Genomic DNA, 20,462 nt, shown 5'->3' on the forward strand with positions numbered 1-20,462 from the left:
GCAACGGCAGATTACAGTCATCTGCAGCATTCTTCTGTAACAAATATAGGTTACCTTCGGGTTGTGCTTAAGTGCTAGGTGCTCGCTGTTGACAAATGACTTCCTTTGAAAGGCACGGAGAAAGCCATTTTGTTTTGTGTCGGGACGCTGCTCTTTTATGTGGACCCATCTCCATAATGGAAAACATCACGTCTTCTCAGGAGCTTCTGACTGACTGACACATCATGGGAAGGAACTTTGTTATAAAGCTATTGTTGGTGGTGCGATGCAGGGACCAAACAGTAAAACAGCTGGCCCAAGGAGAAGACGACAGGAAGCTGGCTGTTACAAAGGAGTGGAATGAAAGACCTAGTTCAGAGTTTTTTTCCCTTCACTTGGTAGTGAGTCAGATGTAGTGGATCAACAAGATGCTGGGGGCCTCTGGTGGAAACCTTTAACCTTAGTTCTCATACATCTTACATCAACACCCCCTTGACCCTTCCAATTAGCTAGTGAGCACACACACACATACATACACACACACACACACAGCAGGGATGTATGAGAATGGGGTGGTTGTGTGTGTATGTGTGTGTGTGTGACCTGTGTGTGTAATGGTAGGTGCCCAGCCAGGTAATGAGGCCCTTGCTGAGTCAGTGGCCCTGAGTTAATGAGCATGTGTTCTCCTGCGTGTCCCCTCCAGGCGTTCACAGGCCCCAGTCCCAGGACATCTCAGGTTTCTACTCCCTACCCCCTGGCGGTGTAGGACAGATGCCCCCCTCCATGGGCTGGTAAGTCTTATGCAAACTCACACACACTCACATACTCTCTCATACACACACGCATGGGCACACAAGCGGCTGGTAGCCTAGCGGTTAGAGCGTTGGGCCAGTAACCAAAAGGTCGCTGGTTCGAATACCCGAGCCAACAAGGTGAAAAATCTGGCGATGTGCCCTTCGGCAAGGCACTTAACCCTAATTTGCTCCAGGGGCGCCTTAGTACTATGGCTGACCCTGTAAAACAACACATTTCCCTGCACCTATCCTGTGTATGTGACGATAAAACATTATTATTTTACTCTTCTTTTTTTACGCAAACAGATACACACATATACACATACCCACAAACACACATACAGACAAACACATACACCACACTGACCTGCACTACTGGCCCCTGCTAGCTACATCCACCAGTCCAGTCTCACCTAAGCCACTTTTATTGCATGGCAACCACTTTATCCCTCTATACCAACCACTTCATCCCTCTATAGCAACCACTTCATCCCTCTATAGCAACCACTTCGTCCCTCTATACCAACCACTTCATCCCTCTATACCAACCACTTCATCCCTCTATAGCAACCACTTCGTCCCTCTATAGCAACCACTTCATCCCTCTATAGCAACCACTTCATCCCTCTATACCAACCACTTCATCCCTCTATAGCAACCACTTCATCCCTCTATACCAACCACTTCATCCCTCTATACCAACCACTTCATCCCTCTATACCAACCACTTCATCCCTCTATAGCAACCACTTCATCCCTCTATACCAACCACTTCATCCCTCTATAGCAACCACTTCATCCCTCTATAGCAACCACTTCATCCCTCTATAGCAACCACTTCATCCCTCTATAGCAACCACTTCATCCCTCTATACCAACCACTTCATCCCTCTATACCAACCACTTCATCCCTCTATAGCAACCACTTCATCCCTCTATAGCAACCACTTCGTCTATAGCAACCACTTCGTCCCTCTATAGCAACCACTTCATCCCTCTATAGCAACCACTTCGTCCCTCTATAGCAACCACTTCGTCCCTCTATAGCAACCACTTCGTCCCTCTATAGCAACCACTTCGTCCCTCTATAGCAACCACTTCGTCCCTCTATAGCAACCACTTCGTCCCTCTATACCAACCACTTCGTCCCTCTAGAGCAACCACTTCGTCCCTCTATAGCAACCACTTCGTCCCTCTATAGCAACCACTTCGTCCCTCTATAGCAACCACTTCGTCCCTCTATAGCAACCACTTCGTCCCTCTATAGCAACCACTTCGTCCCTCTATAGCAACCACTTCGTCCCTCTATACCAACCACTTCATCCCTCTATAGCAACCACTTCGTCCCTTCTATACCAACCACTTCGTCCCTCTATAGCAACCACTTCGTCCCTCTATAGCAACCACTTCGTCCCTCTATACCAACCACTTCGTCCCTCTATAGCAACCACTTCGTCCCTCTATAGCAACCACTTCGTCCCTCTATAGCAACCACTTCGTCCCTCCATACCAACCACTTCGTCCCTCTATAGCAACCACTTCGTCCCTCCATACCAACCACTTCGTCCCTCTATAGCAACCACTTCGTCCCTCTATAGCAACCACTTCGTCCCTCTATACCAACCACTTCATCCCTCTATACCAACCACTTCATCCCTCTATAGCAACCACTTCATCCCTCTATACCAACCACTTCGTCCCTCTATACCAACCACTTCGTCCCTCTATACCAACCACTTCGTCCCTCTATAGCAACCACTTCGTCCCTCTATAGCAACCACTTCGTCCCTCTATAGCAACCACTTCGTCCCTCTATAGCAACCACTTCATCCCTCTATAGCAACCACTTCGTCCCTCTATAGCAACCACTTCGTCCCTCTATAGCAACCACTTCGTCCCTCTATAGCAACCACTTCATCCCTCTATAGCAACCACTTCATCCCTCTATAGCAACCACTTCGTCCCTCTATAGCAACCACTTCATCCCTCTATAGCAACCACTTCATCCCTCTATAGCAACCACTTCGTCCCTCTATAGCAACCACTTCATCCCTCTATACCAACCACTTCGTCCCTCTATAGCTTGTTGTCTTGGGGTCACACATACAGTAATGAACAGGTCACTTCCTAGGATATGAATGCCCTGCCTTGGATTGAGTGGTCATATCTAGTCTAGAGTTCCTTCCTCAGAATTAAACTATTGCCTTCCCAGCATCACAGAAAGGGTAGACGATGCCAAATCAGAGCATGTTTTAACAGCCATAATCTCAGTTGACATTGTTGGAACACACATTCTGGCTAACAATCCATCCATTGTCTTGAGTTCAACTTTACAAATCCATTTTATTATAACTGTTATTATATCACTGTCAGAATAACTTTGTGTAAATCCCCCTGAACAGTTGTTGGCTTCGCTTAAATGTGATGGGGATTTGGTCTACTCTAATGGAATGTCAGCTAAGACTACTTCCATTCACATCCATGCTGTGTCTTTAAAGCTGGTGAAGGACATTGGCACTCCCTAAACAGGCTCCGCTCGGCACGAGGCAGAATGCTGCTATTTCCCTGCTCTGTCCCTCCACCACCGAACTCACTGCCTTTTATTTCAGACACTTAAGTTAACAGTAACTACAGACTTGCTGTGGTATTGTCAAAAAATCTTCTTGTTTACAAACTTGTAATCTTCTTAGTGCAGATCGTGTTTGTTTGGTTTTCTTGTGTCCCTCTTTGTTTGGAGAAGAGATGTCAGCCACTGGGACTCCTTTGTCATGACAAAGAGCTGGACAGGACTCACTACGTGGTGTGGTGTGTCCCTCTCTGGCCACTATATGGCACGTGACTGGGGGAACAGCCCACTGTAGGGACAGCCCACTGTAGGGACAGCCCACTCTAGGGACAGCCCACTCTAGGGACAGCCCACTGTAGGGACAGCCCACTGTAGGGACAGCCCACTGTAGGGACAGCCCACTGTAGGGACAGCCCACTGTAGGGACAGCCCACTGTAGGGACAGCCCACTCTAGGGACAGCCCACTCTAGGGACAGCCCACTCTAGGGACAGCCCACTCTAGGGACAGCCCACTGTAGGGGCAGCCCACTGTAGGGACAGCCCACTCTAGGGACAGCCCACTCTAGGGACAGCCCACTCTAGGGACAGCCCACTGTAGGGACAGCCCACTGTAGGGACAGCCCACTGTGGGGACAGCCCACTCTAGGGACAGCCCACTATAGGGACAGCCCACTCTAGGGACAGCCCACTCTAGGGACAGCCCACTGTAGGGACAGCCCACTCTAGGGACAGCCCACTGTAGGGACAGCCCACTCTAGGGACAGCCCTCTGTAGGGGCAGCCCACTCTAGGGACAGCCCACTCTAGGGACAGCCCACTGTAGGGACAGCCCACTCTAGGGACAGCCCACTCTAGGGACAGTCCACTGTAGGGACAGTCCACTCTAGGGACAGTCCACTCTAGGGACAGCCCACTCTAGGGACAGCCCACTCTAGGGACAGCCCACTCTAGGGACAGCCCACTCTAGGGACAGCCCACTCTAGGGACAGCCCACTGTAGGGACAGCCCACTGTAAGGACAGCCCACTGTAGGGACAGCCCACTCTAGGGACAGCCCACTGTAGGGACAGCCCACTGTAGGGACAGCCCACTGTAGGGACAGCTCACTGTAAGGACAGCCCACTGTAAGGACAGCCCACTGTAGGGACAGCCCACTGTAAGGACAGCCCACTGTAGGGACAGCCCACTCTAGCAGACTGCACGAAGATACACAGTTAATTTGTTTCAAAGACGTTCAGATACAGGGTTAAGCAAGAAATTGATCAAGATTACTCATATGGTTTGAATAGTTGATACTCTTACAGGGATAGGAGAAGGACAAATTGCTCCTAATTGGCCTGTTGGCTGGGATTAGCACATGAATCCCTCCCTATGGACATGGGAGCCTCCTGGGGTTGAGGAGGGCTGGGGAGGGGGGAAGAATGGGGCTGGGGGGCTGCTGAGGAGGGCTGGGGAGGGGGGAAGAATGGGGCTGGGGAGGGGGGAAGAATGGGGCTGGGGGGCTGCTGAGGAGGGCTGGGGAGGGGGGAAGAATGGGGCTGGGGAGGGGGGAAGAATGGGGCTGGGGGGCTGCTGCATATCAAAGGCTCCTGTTCAAATCCACCCCCCATCCATCCATCCAGCCTCCACACAGCCATGTCATACATACAGCAGGACCCTCAGTGAGTTTAACCCAGTAATGCCTCTGCTGGCTGGGGACTCAGTAGGACCCTCAGTGAGGTTAACCCAGTAATGCCTCTGCTGGCTGGGGACTCAGTAGGACCCTCAGTGAGGTTAACCCAGTAATGCCTCTGCTGGCTGGGGACTCAGTAGGACCCTCAGTGAGGTTAACCCAGTAATGCCTCTGCTGGCTGGGGACTCAGTAGGACCCTCAGTGAGGTTAACCCAGTCATGCCTCTGCTGGCTGGGGACTCAGTAGGACCCTCAGTGAGGTTAACCCAGTCATGCCTCTGCTGGCTGGGGACTCAGCAGGACCCTCAGTGAGGTTAACCCAGTCATGCCTCTGCTGGCTGGGGACTCAGCAGGACCCTCAGTGAGGTTAACCCAGTAATGCCTCTGCTGGCTGGGGACTCAGTAGGACCCTCAGTGAGGTTAACCCAGTAATGCCTCTGCTGGCTGGGGACTCAGCAGGACCCTCAGTGAGGTTAACCCAGTCATGCCTCTGCTGGCTGGGGACTCAGCAGGACCCTCAGTGAGGTTAACCCAGTCATGCCTCTGCTGGCTGGGGACTCAGTAGGACCCTCAGTGAGGTTAACCCAGTCATGCCTCTGCTGGCTGGGGACTCAGCAGGACCCTCAGTGAGGTTAACCCAGTCATGCCTCTGCTGGCTGGGGACTCAGCAGGACCCTCAGTGAGGTTAACCCAGTCATGCCTCTGCTGGCTGGGGACTCAGCAGGACCCTCAGTGAGGTTAACCCAGTCATGCCTCTGCTGGCTGGGGACTCAGCAGGAACATGAAGCTCATGGATGGGGTTCTCTTGTCACTTAAACAAACAACTCTCCTTCCCCAGGTGACCTCATTAGGATGGGCTTCACTCCTTAACCAGTCAGGATCAAGCCCCTCATTGGCTAGCTAGTAGACTGAGAAGCCAGACTTCCATTAGACATATAACACACTACCAGTCAGAGAGGCATTTATTTATTTAACTCACATTTGACCAGGTAAGTTGACTGAGAACACATTCTCATTTACAGCAACGACCTGGGGAATAGTTACAGGGGAGAGGAATGAGCCAATTGTAAGCTGGGTATGATTATGTGACCATGATGGTATGAGGGCCAGATTGGGAATTTAGCCAGGACACCGGGGTTAACATCCCATCTGAGAGACGGCACCCTGTGGGAATAGACAATCTAAATATATTCTATTAAGTCAGGTAGTTGACCCCTGTTGCATCCCTATTTGTCCCCTCCAACCACAGGCAAAGTCAGCCTGTCTATCCCCTGTCCTCATGTGGATTCAGACAGCCCTACTCCTCCAGTCTCCCCAACAGCTCTTCCTACCCCAGGTACAGTATGAGCTGAGCTGCTTCAGTCTGGGGAGGGCATGGCATCATACATACCCCCTACCACTATTCCAGACCAATGCTTTTGCTCCCCCCATGTGCCCTTTGCTATTGCCTTGTACAGGGGCCACTGCAACATGTCTGTGTCCTGGCTTTGTGTGTGCCAACTGCTGTACTCTGCAACTGTATATCAACACATACACTACATGGCCAAGAGTATCCAAATTAGTGGATTCGGCTATTTTAGCCACACTCGTTGCTGACAGGTGTATAAAATCGAGCACATAGCCATGCGATCTCCATAGACAAACATGGCCCGTACTGAAGACCTCAGTGACTTCAGGATGCCACCTTTCCAACAAGTCAGTTTGTCACATTTCTGCCCTGCTAGACCTGCCCCTGTCAACTGTAAGTGGTGTTATTGTGAATTGGAAACGTCTTGGAGCAACAACGGCTCAGCCACGATGTGGTAGGCCACACAAGCTCACAGAACGGGACCGCCGAGTGCTGAAGTGCGTAGAGCACAAAAATCGTCTATCTTCGGTTGCAACACTCCTACCAGTTTTCAAACTGCCTCTGGAAGCAAAGCCAGCACAATTAATCTTTGTCGGGGGCTTCATGAAATGGGTTTCCATGGCCGAGCAGCCACACACAAGCCTAAGATCACCATGCGCAATGCCAAGCATTGGCTGGAGTGGTGTAAAGCTCACCGCCATTGGACTCTGGAGCAGTGGAAACGTGTTCTCTGAAGTGAGGAATCACGTTTCATCATGTGGCAGTTCGATGGACGAATCTGGGTTTGGCGGATGCCAGGAGAACGCTGCCTGTCCGAATGCATACTGCCAACTGTAAAGTTTGGTGGAGGAGGAATAATGGTCTGGGGTTGTTTTTCATGGTTCGGGCTAGGCCCCTTAGTTCCAGTGAAGGGAAATCTTAACGCTACAGTATACAATGACATTCTAGATGATTCTTTGCTTCTAACTTTGTGGCAACAGTTTGGGTAAGGCTCTTTCCTGTTTCACCATGACAATGCCCCCATACACAAAGTCAGGTCCATACATAAATTGTTTGTCGAGATGGGTGTGGAAGAACTTGACTGGCCTGCACAGAGCCCTGACCTCAACCCCATCGATCAGCTTTGGAATGAATTGGAACGCCGACTGCGAGCCAGGCCTAATCGCTTAACGTCAGTGCACCTCACTAATGCTCTTGTGGCTGAATGGAAGCAAGTCCCCACAGTAATGTTCCAACATCTAGTGGAAAGCTTTCCCAGAAGAGTGGAGGCTGTTATAGCAGCAAAGGGGAAACAACTCCACATACTGAAAATAAGTATTTAATGAAACATAGAGCAAGTATCTACCAATGCTTCCTATTTTTTTTTCTGAGAGTGACTAGAGCTCCATCTGCTGGCATTGAGTGATACTGCTCACAGTCCTACTGCCCTGAGAGGACTGTCTGGAAGCCAATGCTTAAAGGGCCAACAAACCACCCTCGTGCTTCAGCGCTTCATGGCCACGCAGACATATATAAAGATGAAGCGTATTTTCTGATGCTATGGTCTCTGTCTCTCTTTCTCTACCACCTTCCACCCTCCCTCTAGGTTCTCTCACTCTCTGATGCTGGGGCCAGGCTTGCATCCCACGGGGATCCCCCACCCAGCCATCATGCCCCCTTCAGGCAAACTGGACCATCATGACCATTACGACCGGAACATGTACGCGTAAGTACCCCCACATCTCTACACTACCTCCTAGAGCTGTCTTTCAAAGGAAATGTGGGATCTACATGGCATACAATGTGTACTGTTGTCTCCCATTCCTGCATTCATTTAAAGTGTATTAAAAGCTTAGATGGATGCATGTTCTTGTGTACATATTCACCATGGGTCTCTCTCTCTCTCTCAGTAAGCCTCACCAGGAGCCCAAGCGGGAGAAGGAGCCCAAGAAGCCGGTGATCAAGAAGCCTCTGAATGCTTTCATGCTGTACATGAAGGAGATGAGGGCCAAGGTGATCGCTGAGTGCACACTGAAGGAGAGCGCTGCCATCAACCAGATACTGGGCCGAAGGGTGAGCAGCGAGAACACACACACACACATAATGAAACATACACACTCGCTCTGAACTACACACACACACTGCTGAAACACACGCATCCATGAATACTCACACAGCACAGACAGATTAATTCCCAAAATCCTCATCTCATCCCCTGCTGTTAATTTCACACATGAGAGATGGACTTGAGAGGAATATGTCAGTAATGTGAATTACCCCCTGTACCTGACTGGCTGCTGACACCATACCATTGACCAGGATGCAGAAATATCTAAATGTGATGAATACCATATGTGATGTTGTCTGTCCTTGTCTGTCCTTGTCGCTCTTGCTGCTGGTGATTCTCTGATCCACCTCTACGCAGACGACACCATTCTGTATACTTCTGGCCCTTCTTTGGACACTGTGTTAATTTACCTCCAGACGAGCGTCAATGCCATACAACTCTCCTTCTGTGGTCTCCAACAGCTCTTAATAACAAGTAAAACTAAATGCATGCTCTTCAACCGATCGTTGCCTGCACCTGCTCGCCCGTCCAGCATCACTACTCTGGAGGGTTCTGACTTAGAATATGTGGACAACTACAAATACCTAGGTGTCTGGTTAGACTGTAAACTCTCCTTCCAGACTCACATTGGATGCAGTCTATCACAGTGCCATCCGTTTTGTCACCAAAGCTCCATATAATACCCACCACTGCGACCTGTACGCTCTCGTTGGCTGGCCCTCGCTTCATACTTGTGGCCAAACCCACTGGCTCCAGGTCATCTACAAGACCCTGCTAGGTAAAGTCCCCCCTTATCTCAGCTCGCTGGTCACCATAGCAGCACCCACCTGTAGCACGCGCTCCAGCAGGTATATCTCTCTGGTCACCCCCAAAGCCAATTCCTCCTTCGGCCGCCTCTCCTTCCAGGTCTCTGCTGACAACTGGAAACACTTATCTCCCTCACTAGCTTTAAGCACCAGCTGTCAGAGCAGCTCACAGATCACTGCACCTGTACATAGCCCATCTATAATTTAGCCTAAACAACTACCGCTTCCCCTACTGTATTTATTTATTTTGCTCCTTTGCACCCCATTATTTCTATTTCTACTTTGCACTTTCTTCCACTCCATCTACCATTCCAGTGTTTTACTTGCTATATTGTATTTACTTTGCCACCATGGCCTTTTTTTGCCTTTACCTCCCTTATCTCACCTCATTTTCTCACATTGTATATAGACGTATTTTTCTACTGTATTATTGACTGTATGTTTGTTTTACTCCATGTGTAACTCTGTGTTGTTGTATGTTGTCGAACTGCTTTGCTTTATCTTGGCCAGGTCGCAATTGTAAATGAGAACTTGTTCTCAACTTGCCTACCTGGTTAAACAAAGGTGAAATAAAAAATAAATAAAAACTTGGGACAGTGGGCTTTCCTTTATATGTTAGTCATTTAAGCAATAAGGCCCGGGGGGGTGTGATATATGGCCAATATACCACGGCTAAGGGCTGTTCTTATGTACAACGTCAATCAGCATTCAGGGTTCGAACCACCCAGTTTAGAATTGTGTTTATATATCATCCACCTATTAGAGACGATCTGCACAGAGGTTGTAGTCATGGGAACTGATGTCACAGTTCTGATCTCATCATTGTCTCTGCATCATTGGCTAGGTTAATGAACAACATCTAAATGGTTTCTTTGTTTTGCGTGTGTGTGTGTCTCCCCTGCAGTGGCACGCCCTGACCCGGGAGGAGCAGGCCAAGTACTATGAGCTGGCCAGGAAGGAGCGGCAGCTACACATGCAACTCTACCCCAGCTGGTCCGCCAGAGACAACTACGTAAGGGCCACCTCTTCCTGCTTACACACACAGACACACAGACACAGACACACAGACACACACACACAGCATGATCACCCCACCCTGCCAACTGTCAATCATTAAGGCTAGTGTCTACACATAGAAATATAACCTATTCTATCCGATCTAGACAGTATTTATTTGGCACATTGTACGTAATGTATCAGTGCAGATCATGTTAGAGAGACTAGTCCAGGGTTTGACACACTCGGTCCTGGGGACCACCCCAAGGGGAGCACGTTGTGGTTTTGGCCCTAGAACTACACAGCTGATCCAAAATAATCAGCTAATCATCCAGCTTTGATCATTTGAATCAGCTGTGTAGTGTTAGGGCAAAAACCACAACGTGCTCCCCTTGGGGTCCTGAGGACAGAGTTTGGGAAATGCTGGACTAGTCTATGACTGTAGTGTTATGACCAGTGTTATAACCTCTTGGCATGCCATTCCTTTAGAGTGGGGTTTGAGAATGAGATAGATCGTACTAGACATTAGTTGGTCATTAATGGCTATTCAGTGCTGTTCAGAGAGGTGATTTAATTGGCTGTTGAGTGCTTCGCTGTTAGTGATGCATGATGAGTTTAGCTTTTATTAAACATAGCATTACACAGTCAGCTGCAAACCTCCCGCTCCCCTCATCTCTTGTATTATTTTAATAGGTTTTCATATGACTGGTAGCTCTATGCATGGAGGGCACCTTTTTCTGTTGTAACTGGACCTTAGTTTAAGTGCACTGACTATGAAATCTGTAATTAGTAGTGGGCTTGCTTGTAAAATCAGTTAATAAGTAGTTAAGAGAATTGCTTCAAATACTGTTCAGATAAATATGATGTGAAGTAGAGACATGTTAACGTCTCTATGTAATGTTTGTTGCTGCTTAACAACTCTTCTGTGCTATGCTCAATTGTGAAGTTGCTGTTGAACTCTTCCAGGATGCAGGCCTTAGAGGGTGCGCGGGGGAAAAGAGTAAAGCTGATTGGGTAGGGCACACATTTTACCCCCCTTACCCGCTCTACTAACAGCAGGGTGGCTTTGGCTGGCTCTCCTCAGGCAGTGAGGCTCGGACTGTTGAGAGGGAGAGGACAGCTGGGAGCTGGGCTGGAGAGGATTCTGGGCTTTGGGGGACCACTGTTAGGCTATATCCTCCCTTAGGGCAGACACAGAGGGGAGGTGGCTAATGTTATGGAAGCTATGTATCTGCATGTATTTCTATGGGAGGTGTTTTTTCTGGACTATAATTACCAGTCTTCTCTCACCCCATATGAAAACAGACAGGATGAGTCTCAAGGGAGAGAGTTCACTTTCTTTCCTTCCTGGAGATCGTTTACACATCCTATTTCCTTTCCTTGGCTTGATAGAGTTTCTGTATCATAACACACGATAGGGACTTGGCTCTCTCATTTCTCTCTCTCTCTCTTGGCTGTGGATAGTTGTGTGATTAGCTGGTTAGGGTGAAGAGGGTTACGAGCTGGTAGTGGTGGCATTGTCAATGAGGTTGTGCATGAAGCTTTTACGACTGCATCTGATTTAGTATAAATCAGATTAATATGATGCAATGTACTATGGATTAAGTTTTTTTAATGTGAACATACATTTTACTCTTTAACACTTTGTCTATTTCCGTGTATCTATCTTCTGATTTCACCAAAGATGCAAAAAATAGTCTAAGAAAATGCTGTCCCAAAACACATTAAAACTAATTGCAGCTCTAGTCTACCCCCTGCTCTAGTCTACCCCCTGCTCAAGTCTACCGTTCCCAAACACAAGCCAGAAAACAAGGGTAGTCATGTGATCTGTTAGCAAAACAGGAAAAGGAAGGCCACCCACACAGTTGTGGGGTTCTCTCTCGTGGGTCATAACCACATACACTCTGCTTCAGGGAGCAGCGAGGGTAGACGAGTCTCTGCGTAGGCATCAAAGAGCTGTTCCCACATCCTCTCCCCAATATGCCACTCCAGACTGAATCACTCTTCAGCATAACAACCTTGACCGTGTCTGTGCTGCCAATAAGGTCCCACTGTATAGCCCATGGACTTTAAAGCAGTATGGTGTAGAGGTCGAGCTCTACAGTCGTGGCCAAAAGTTTTGAGAATGACACAAATATTAATTTTCACAAAGTCTGCTGCCTCAGTTTGTATGATGGCAATTTGCATATACTCCAGAATGTAAACTCTCCTTCCAGACTCATATCAAACATCTCCAATCCAAAATCAAATCTAGAACCGGCTTTCTATTCCACAACAAAGCCTCCTTCACTCACGCCGCCAAACATACCCTAGTAAAACTGACTATCCTACCGATCCTCGACTTCGGCGATGTCATCTACAAAATAGCTTCCAATACTCTACTCAGCAAATTGGATGTAGTCTATCACAGTGCCATCCGTTTTGTTACCAAAGCGCCTTATACCACCTTATACCACCCACCACTGCGACCTGTATGCTCTAGTCGGCTCCAGGTCATCTATAAGTCTATGCTAGGTAAAGCTCCGCCTTATCTCAGTTCACTGGTCACGATAACAACACCCACCCGTAGCACGCGCTCCAGCAAGTATATCTCACTGGTCATCCCCAAAGCCAACACCTCATTTGGCCGCCTTTCCTTCCAGTTCTCTGCTGCCAGTGACTGGAATGATTTGCAAAAATCGCTGAAGCTGGAGACTTACATTTCCCTCACTAACTTTAAACATCAGCTATCTGAGCAGCTAACTGATCGCTGCAGCTGTACATAGTCCATGTGTAAATAGCCCACCCTATCTACCTACCTCATCCCCATATTGTTTTTATTTACTTTGCTGCTCTTTTGCACACCAGTGTCACTACTTACACACCATCATCTGCTCATCTATCACTCCAGTGTTAATCTGCTAAATTGTAACTACTTTGTTACTATGGCCTATTTATTGCCTTACCTCCTCATGCCATTTGCACACACTGTATATAGACTTTCTTTTTTTTCTATTGTGTTATTGACTGTATGCTTGTTTATTCCATGTGTTCTTTCTGTCGCACTGCTTTGCTTTATCTTGGCCAGGTCGCAGTTGAAAATGAGAACTTGTTCTCAACTAGCTTACCTGGTTAAATAAAGGTGAAATATATATATATATTTCTTTAAATGTTATGAAGAGTGATCAGATGAATTACAATTAATTGCAAAGTCCCTCTTTGCCATGCAAATGAACTGAATCCCCCAAAAACATTTCCACTGCATTTCAGCCCTGCCACAAAAGGACCAGCTGACATCATGTCACTGATTATCTCGTTAACACAGGTGTGAGTGTTGACAAGGACAAGGCTGGAGATCACTCTGTCATGCTGATTGAGTTCGAATAACAGACTGGAAGCTTCAAAAGGAGGGTGGTGCTTGGAATCATTGTTCTTCCTCTGTCAGCCATGGTTACCTGCAAGGAAACACGTGCCGTCATCATTGCTTTGCACAAAAAGGGCTTCACAGGCAAGGATATTGCTGCCAGAAAGATTGCACCTAAATCCACCATTTATCGGATCATCAAGGACTTCAATGAGAGCGGTTCAATTGTTGTGAAGAAGGCTTCAGGGCGCCCAAGAAAGTCCAGCAAGCGCCAGGACCGTCTCCTAAAGTTGATTCAGCTGCGGGATCGGGGCACCACCAGTACAGAGCTTGCTCAGGAATGGCAGCAGGCAGGTGTTAGTGCATCTGCACGCACAGTGAGGCGAAGACTTTTGGAGGATGGCCTGGTGTCAAGAAGGGCAGCAAAGAAGCCCCTTCTCTCCAGGAAAAATATCAGGGACAGACTGATATTCTGAAAAAGGTACAGGGATTGGACTGCTGAGGACTGAGGTAAAGTCATTTTCTCTGATGAATCCCCTTTCCGATTGTTTGGGGCATCCGGAAAAAAGCTTGTCCGGAGAAGACAAGGTAAGCGCTACCATCAGTCCTGTGTCATGCCAACAGTAAAGCATCCTGAGACCATTCATGTGTGGGGTTGCTTCTCAGCCAAGGGAGTGGGCTCACTCACAATTTTGCCAAAGAACACAGCCATGAATAAAGAATGGTACCAACACATTCTCCGAGAGCAACTTCTCCCAACCATCCAGGAACAGTTTGGTGACGAACAATGCCTTTTCCAGCATGATGGAGCACCTTGCCATAAGGCAAAAGTGATAACTAAGTGGCTTGGGGAACAAAACATCGATATTTTGGGTCCATGGCCAGGAAACTCCCCAGACCTTAATCCCAATGAGAACTTGTGGTCAATCCTCAAGAGGTGGGTGGACAAACAAAAACCCACAAATTCTGACAAACTCCAAGTGTTGATTATGCAATAATGGGCTGCCATCAGTCAGGATGTGGCCCAGAAGTTGATTGACAGCATGCCAGGGGGGATTGCAGAGGTCTTGAAAAAGAAGGGTCAACACTGCAAATATTGACTCTTTGCATCAACTTCATGTAATTGTCAATAAAAGCCTTTGACACTTATGAAATGCTTGTAATTATACTTCAGTATTCCATAGTAACATCTGACAAAAATATCTAAAGACACTGAAGCAGCAAAGTTTGTGGAAATTAATATTTGTGTCATTCTCAAAACTTTTGGCCACGACTGTAGTATGGTGGTGTCAGGAGAATCCATTACTGTGGATATTTACACTTAAATATAGTCATTTGTGGCCTGAATGATCATCAACTGTCCTCAGACCCCAGTCCATGACTTGTGAATTGGGCGTCTCTAGTACACGAGGATCATGAACATGGTGAATATCATAACATGGTTCTCCCATGTCTTCATAGAGATGTCACTTACAGATAACATAGAAACCTGTTCCCCCCTACTGACTCTCTGTGTGTCTGGTCGTGTTCCCCCCTACTGACTCTCTGTGTGTCTGGTCGTGTTCCCCCCTACTGACTCTCTGTGTGTCTGGTCGTGTTTCCCCTACTGACTCTCTGTGTGTCTGGTTGTGTTTCCCCTACTGACTCTCTGTGTGTCTGGTCGTGTTCCCCCCTACTGACTCTCTGTGTGTCTGGTCGTGTTCCCCCCTACTGACTCTCTGTGTGTCTGGTCGTGTTTCCCCTACTGACTCTCTGTGTGTCTGGTCGTGTTTCCCCTACTGACTCTCTGTGTGTCTGGTCGTGTTTCCCCTACTGACTCTCTGTGTGTCTGGTCGTGTTTCCCCTACTGACTCTCTGTGTGTCTGGTCGTGTTTCCCCTACTGACTCTCTGTGTGTCTGGTCGTGTTTCCCCTACTGACTCTCTGTGTGTCTGGTCGTGTTTCCCCTACTGACTCTCTGTGTGTCTGGTTGTGTTTCCCCTACTGACTCTCTGTGTGTCTGGTCGTGTTTCCCCTACTGACTCTCTGGTCGTGTTTCCCCTACTGACTCTCTGTGTGTCTGGTTGTGTTTCCCCTACTGACTCTCTGTGTGTCTGGTTGTGTTTCCCCTACTGACTCACTGTGTGTCTGGTCGTGTTTCCTCTACTGACTCTCTGTGTGTCTGGTCGTGTTTCCCCTACTGACTCTCTGCGTGTCTGGTTGTGTTTCCCCTACTGACTCTCTGTGTGTCTGGTTGTGTTTCCCCTACTGACTCTCTGTGTGTCTGGTAGTGTTTCCCCTACTGACTCTCTGTGTGTCTGGTTGTGTTTCCCCTACTGACTCTCTGTGTGTCTGGTTGTGTTTCCCCTACTGACTCTCTGTGTGTCTGGTCGTGTTACCCCTACTGACTCTCTGTGTGTCTGGTCGTGTTTCCCCTACTGACTCTCTGTGTGTCTGGTTGTGTTTCCCCTACTGACTCTCTGTGTGTCTGGTTGTGTTTCCCCTACTGACTCTCTGTGTGTCTGGTTGTGTTTCCCCTACTGACTCTCTGTGTGTCTGGTTGTGTTTCCCCTACTGACTCTCTGTGTGTCTGGTCGTGTTTCCTCTACTGACTCTCTGTGTGTCTGGTCGTGTTTCCCCTACTGACTCTCTGTGTGTCTGGTCGTGTTTCCCCTACTGACTCTCTGCGTGTCTGGTCGTGTTTCCCCTACTGACTCTCTGCGTGTCTGGTCGTGTTTCCCCTACTGACTCTCTGCGTGTCTGGTTGTGTTTCCCCTACTGACTCTCTGCGTGTCTGGTCGTGTTTCCCCTACTGACTCTCTGTGTGTCTGGTCGTGTTTCCCCTACTGACTCTCTGTGTGTCTGGTCGTGTTTCCTCTACTGACTCTCTGTGTGTCTGGTTGTGTTTCCCCTACTGACTCTCTGTGTGTCTGGTTGTGTGTTCCAACAGGGCAAGAAGAAGAGAAGAAAAAGAGAGAAGCAGCAGGACTCCTCAGCAGGTAATGACCTCTCTCTCTCTCTCTCCTCTACCAAACTCCTGGACCAACCCTGAGCTTCAATACGATATACTTCCATTCAACTCTTATTCTATCGTTTGAAACAACTTTCCTGGTCGACTATCCCCTAGCCGTACCCACTTCCATTATTGGTTTGTACTCTGACTGGGTCACTGCTGCTCTAACTAACAGTGTGTGAAAGCTTTTCCTCTCCTCTCTAATGGCCTATGTCCTGAATGGAGTCCTGCTCTATCTACTCTGTTCTGGCTGTTGGTGTTAACTCCTACTCAGTAATTGGGCACTAACAGTCTGATTTGATGGCTTTCTGATTTACCATCTCTGTCAATGCTTCAACTTCTGCCCTGACCTCTTGATCTGATCTCTCTCTCTCCATCACCCTCTCTCTGTTTCCTAACTTATTTCGTATGCGCATGCTGCCTTGTGCTCAGACCCTGGCTCTCCTAAGAAATGCAGAGCTCGCTTCGGCCTCAACCAACAAACGGACTGGTGCGGTCCCTGCAGGTGTGTACCTCTTGGTCTGCTACCCCTCTCTCCCTCCTCTGTGAGCACGCCTCAGCCCCCTGCTGTGCTCCGCTCTGCATGCACTCATCTCACTAACCTGTGTTTTGTGACCCACATTGCCTCCTACAGGTAGAGAACCCCGGGGGGGGGGGGGGGGGGGGGGGGGGGCTAAAGCTGCTTTACTGGCTGGTGATGGGGTGTCTCCTCAGGGATTGGTGGGTGATGCTGATCAAAGGAAAGTGGGAGGGGTCCTATATGTCTGAGGGGAGAAAGAGGTTTCACACAGAGATGCCCTCTGCTTAAAACAGCCATTTCTTGGTTATGCTATTGGTAGAAATGACAAAGCAGTGGATGGATGATCGGTCATGCTCATCATCAGCACCTTTTTTACCAACTCAATCTGTTAACATCAGTGTAGAGGTGTGAAGAAAGCCTGCCACTCCCCTCAACTCCATCATGCCACAGTGTCTTCCCCACCACGCCGTCACATCATGGAAATCTCCTTACCACTGTGTGTGTGTGTGTATGTGTGCGCTGCGAGAGAACAAAGGGAGGCGAATGTGGTTAGTGCGAATCCTGATCACCGCAGATGAATGCACACACTCTCTTGCACATGCACCGCTGCTCTGCACTTTGATAGCATTTCTCATGCTCATCTGCCCTCAACTTTCTCCATTCATGTGGTCAGGCAGTGCAGCTTTTGATGGTGAACTCTGACATTTAGAATCGCTCTCCCTCTCTCTCTCTCCATCCCTCTCTCTCCCTCCCTCTCTCTCCCTCTCTCTAAATATGTCCTCGTGCCTTTACTTGCGGTGGCACCAAGTGACTCACGTTATATTCTGGTAATGATCATGAGATAAGGTGTGCTACTTTGGTTTTGTATTTGGTTGAAGAAGAGGCAAACAGCTGCTGTGTGTTAACAATTAAGCTTAGAACACAACATTTATAATGTTCATTACAACAACCACAAAAATCAAGGGAATGGCATTGAATGATCTATACACATTTGATGATATTCAATGGATTTGCAGTTAAATATCTCTCGACTTGACCGAAAACTCAATTCAATCATGTTGAAAACAGTAAAAAGTTCATTCTGGTGACACTTTGCATCCACGCTTTATTCACAGATAACTCTCTTGACTGTTCCTAGGAGGAAAAAGAAGTGCATTCGATACCTTCAAGGAGGATGGTGCACCAGCCCCACTTCTTCCGATGGAAGCGCTATAGACTCGCCCCTCTCCCCCGTTGACGGCGTCCCCCCTCAGCACCCCAGCTCCCCTTTGCCTGCTTCCCCCTTGCACCCCCAGCCCAGCAAACACACACCCCTTATCCTCTCAAAATCCAAGACCACAGAACTTTCTTTCAAAGCTTTAATAGAATCATCCCAACAGCACGACAATATCCATCATCATCATCATCATGACTGTACCCTGCCCAAGTCTCACTAGCCAACTGCCTCACCTGCCCTGTCCCCTCTTACACTGCCTCCCACCATTCCAACACACACAGACACAACCCAACCCAATCAGGACCAGACCTGGAGTGGGGAGCAACACACTGGAGACAGACTTTCACCACAAATATCCCAAAACAACAAGGGAGCCAACGAGTCTGGGAGAGGATCAAGGATGACATTCACATCAATATGACTGACTGACACCTGACTGATTTATTAAGTGCTCATGTCATTTTCACATTGCTGTACTGAAGGCAGTACTGTATGTACAGGGATGATGATTGCTTCTATTCAAACTGCCTCAAGTCAAATTGATTCCTTTTCCAAAGATTTTTACAGAGTACTGTGCTCCTCCTTTTCATAAGACTTACATTCAGATGTGTCAAATGAACCTTTTCCAACATATAGTATTTATATTGATTAACAATGTGGTATAAGGTTGAAACTATAAGGTAGAAATTATATTTTCTCGCTGAGTAAACATGTCTCCCCTTGGAGAGAATCATCTCTATGTTATATTCATTTGTTTTAGGCACTTTCTGCTTGTCAGTTAAATTCTTGATAGATACATTATTTTGATGTAGATTTCTCACACAGAATTAAGACATTCTTGGTGTTTGTTCATATGGATGCACAGAGTTTGGAAGATGAATTTGTTTGCTGGTGTCAAAAAGCCTCCATTATATAACAAAAAACAAGGCAACAGTAAACATGTCATCCCCCACGAATGATTCAGTGCCCCCCCCCAGTTAGTGACAACAATTGGAACGTATTTTCTGTGTATTCATTTTTATTTTTTTAAGTAATAATTATCCTTCGCTGTATGTAATGGACCGAGCTTACAGGTTCTAATGGGAAAAACGTGTTGCTCATAAGGAGATGCATATATGTAAAAAAAAATACAATGAAAAAAAGCAATGACTGTGGCTCAAACAGGACATATGCTTGTTTAAAGTAATGACTGTGGCTCAAACAGGACATATGCTTGTTTAAAGTAATGACTGTGGCTCAAACAGGACATATGCTTGTTTAAAGTAATGACTGTGGCTCAAACAGGACATATGCTTGTTTAAAGTAATGACTGTGGTTCAAACGGGACAGGACATATGCTTGTTTAAAGTTCCGAAATTTAGTTGATTACTATAGTGGCCCCCTTGGGCCAATCTGTGTCATTTTGTAAATGCCAGATCTCTATGGCAAGACACATCATTCACCCAAGTTCTGTAAAAATCGAGCCAGTGGTGTCAGATATCGCGGGACTAACGTACAGATGTAGACAACGCCAGCTAGATTTCATCAAGGGGGACAATAAATTCAGCAGTCTCTGGACTGCCTCACACTGAATGAACATTCTGCTATTCTGTAAACTAAAGACCAAATGGGTACCATATTTCATTGTGTTGTAAAGTTTTATAAATGTTGAATTCCCTTTATAAATAAACTTTTATATGTTATGTAAAGGGTTTTAAAAAGTTCTGTTTAGTCTCTCTTAACCATTTCTGAAGCAATACATGTTTTTTTTACGTTTTCCTTCTCAGAGAAAACGCATTTTGTGGATAAGTTTTGCATTAGCTTTGCCTTTCATTGAAGTTACCACAGATGTCATTTTCAATGTGTGCATGTTCCACCTAAGTGTACCAAAAATACATGTAAAAAAACAATGGTTAATTTACTGCTTGCAAAGCATTAAACTCTGCTTACATTGGAGATACTATAGGCTGATAGTCCATCAGAAGATGCTAAAGCTACCACACAGCTTAGATTTGGGGACAACACAGCTCATATCAAAAAAATTACCACACGGAAAAGTAGTGTACTATTTTTTTTTTTTTACACATTGAACAACTTCTGCTCTCAATGTAATACTCATTTTTTGTTTTGTGTATTAAAGTAATTTGAAAATCTGGATCAGTTTCCTTACTATTTCACATCAGATGTACAAAGGATCACAAACAGCA

General features: G+C 47.2%; 1 protein-coding gene across 9 annotated transcripts in view; it reads left to right on the forward strand.

The window, feature by feature from the left end:
* Window positions 1-19,964, forward strand: part of LOC115154022 (transcription factor 7-like 2) — a 72,950-nt gene extending 52,986 nt beyond the window's left edge. The window contains exons 5-13 of one of the 9 annotated variants that reach the window (XM_029699789.1): window positions 683-770; window positions 6,259-6,345; window positions 7,943-8,062; window positions 8,247-8,409; window positions 10,115-10,222; window positions 11,173-11,220; window positions 16,478-16,526; window positions 16,973-17,045; window positions 18,199-19,964. In XM_029699789.1, coding sequence (XP_029555649.1) covers window positions 683-770; window positions 6,259-6,345; window positions 7,943-8,062; window positions 8,247-8,409; window positions 10,115-10,222; window positions 11,173-11,220; window positions 16,478-16,526; window positions 16,973-17,045; window positions 18,199-18,496 — 1,034 coding nt within the window. In that variant the 3' untranslated portion in view covers window positions 18,497-19,964. Of the gene's footprint in view, window positions 1-682; window positions 771-6,258; window positions 6,346-7,942; window positions 8,063-8,246; window positions 8,410-10,114; window positions 10,223-11,172; window positions 11,221-16,477; window positions 16,527-16,972; window positions 17,046-18,175 lie in introns of all 9 variants that reach the window. The other 8 variants (XM_029699794.1, XM_029699791.1, XM_029699790.1 and 5 more) reach the window with 8 other exon arrangements.
* The last annotated feature ends 498 nt before the right edge of the window (window positions 19,965-20,462 follow it).

The sequence above is a fragment of the Salmo trutta genome, chromosome 19 (genome assembly GCF_901001165.1).
Source record: "Salmo trutta chromosome 19, fSalTru1.1, whole genome shotgun sequence".
NCBI lineage: Eukaryota > Metazoa > Chordata > Actinopteri > Salmoniformes > Salmonidae > Salmo > Salmo trutta.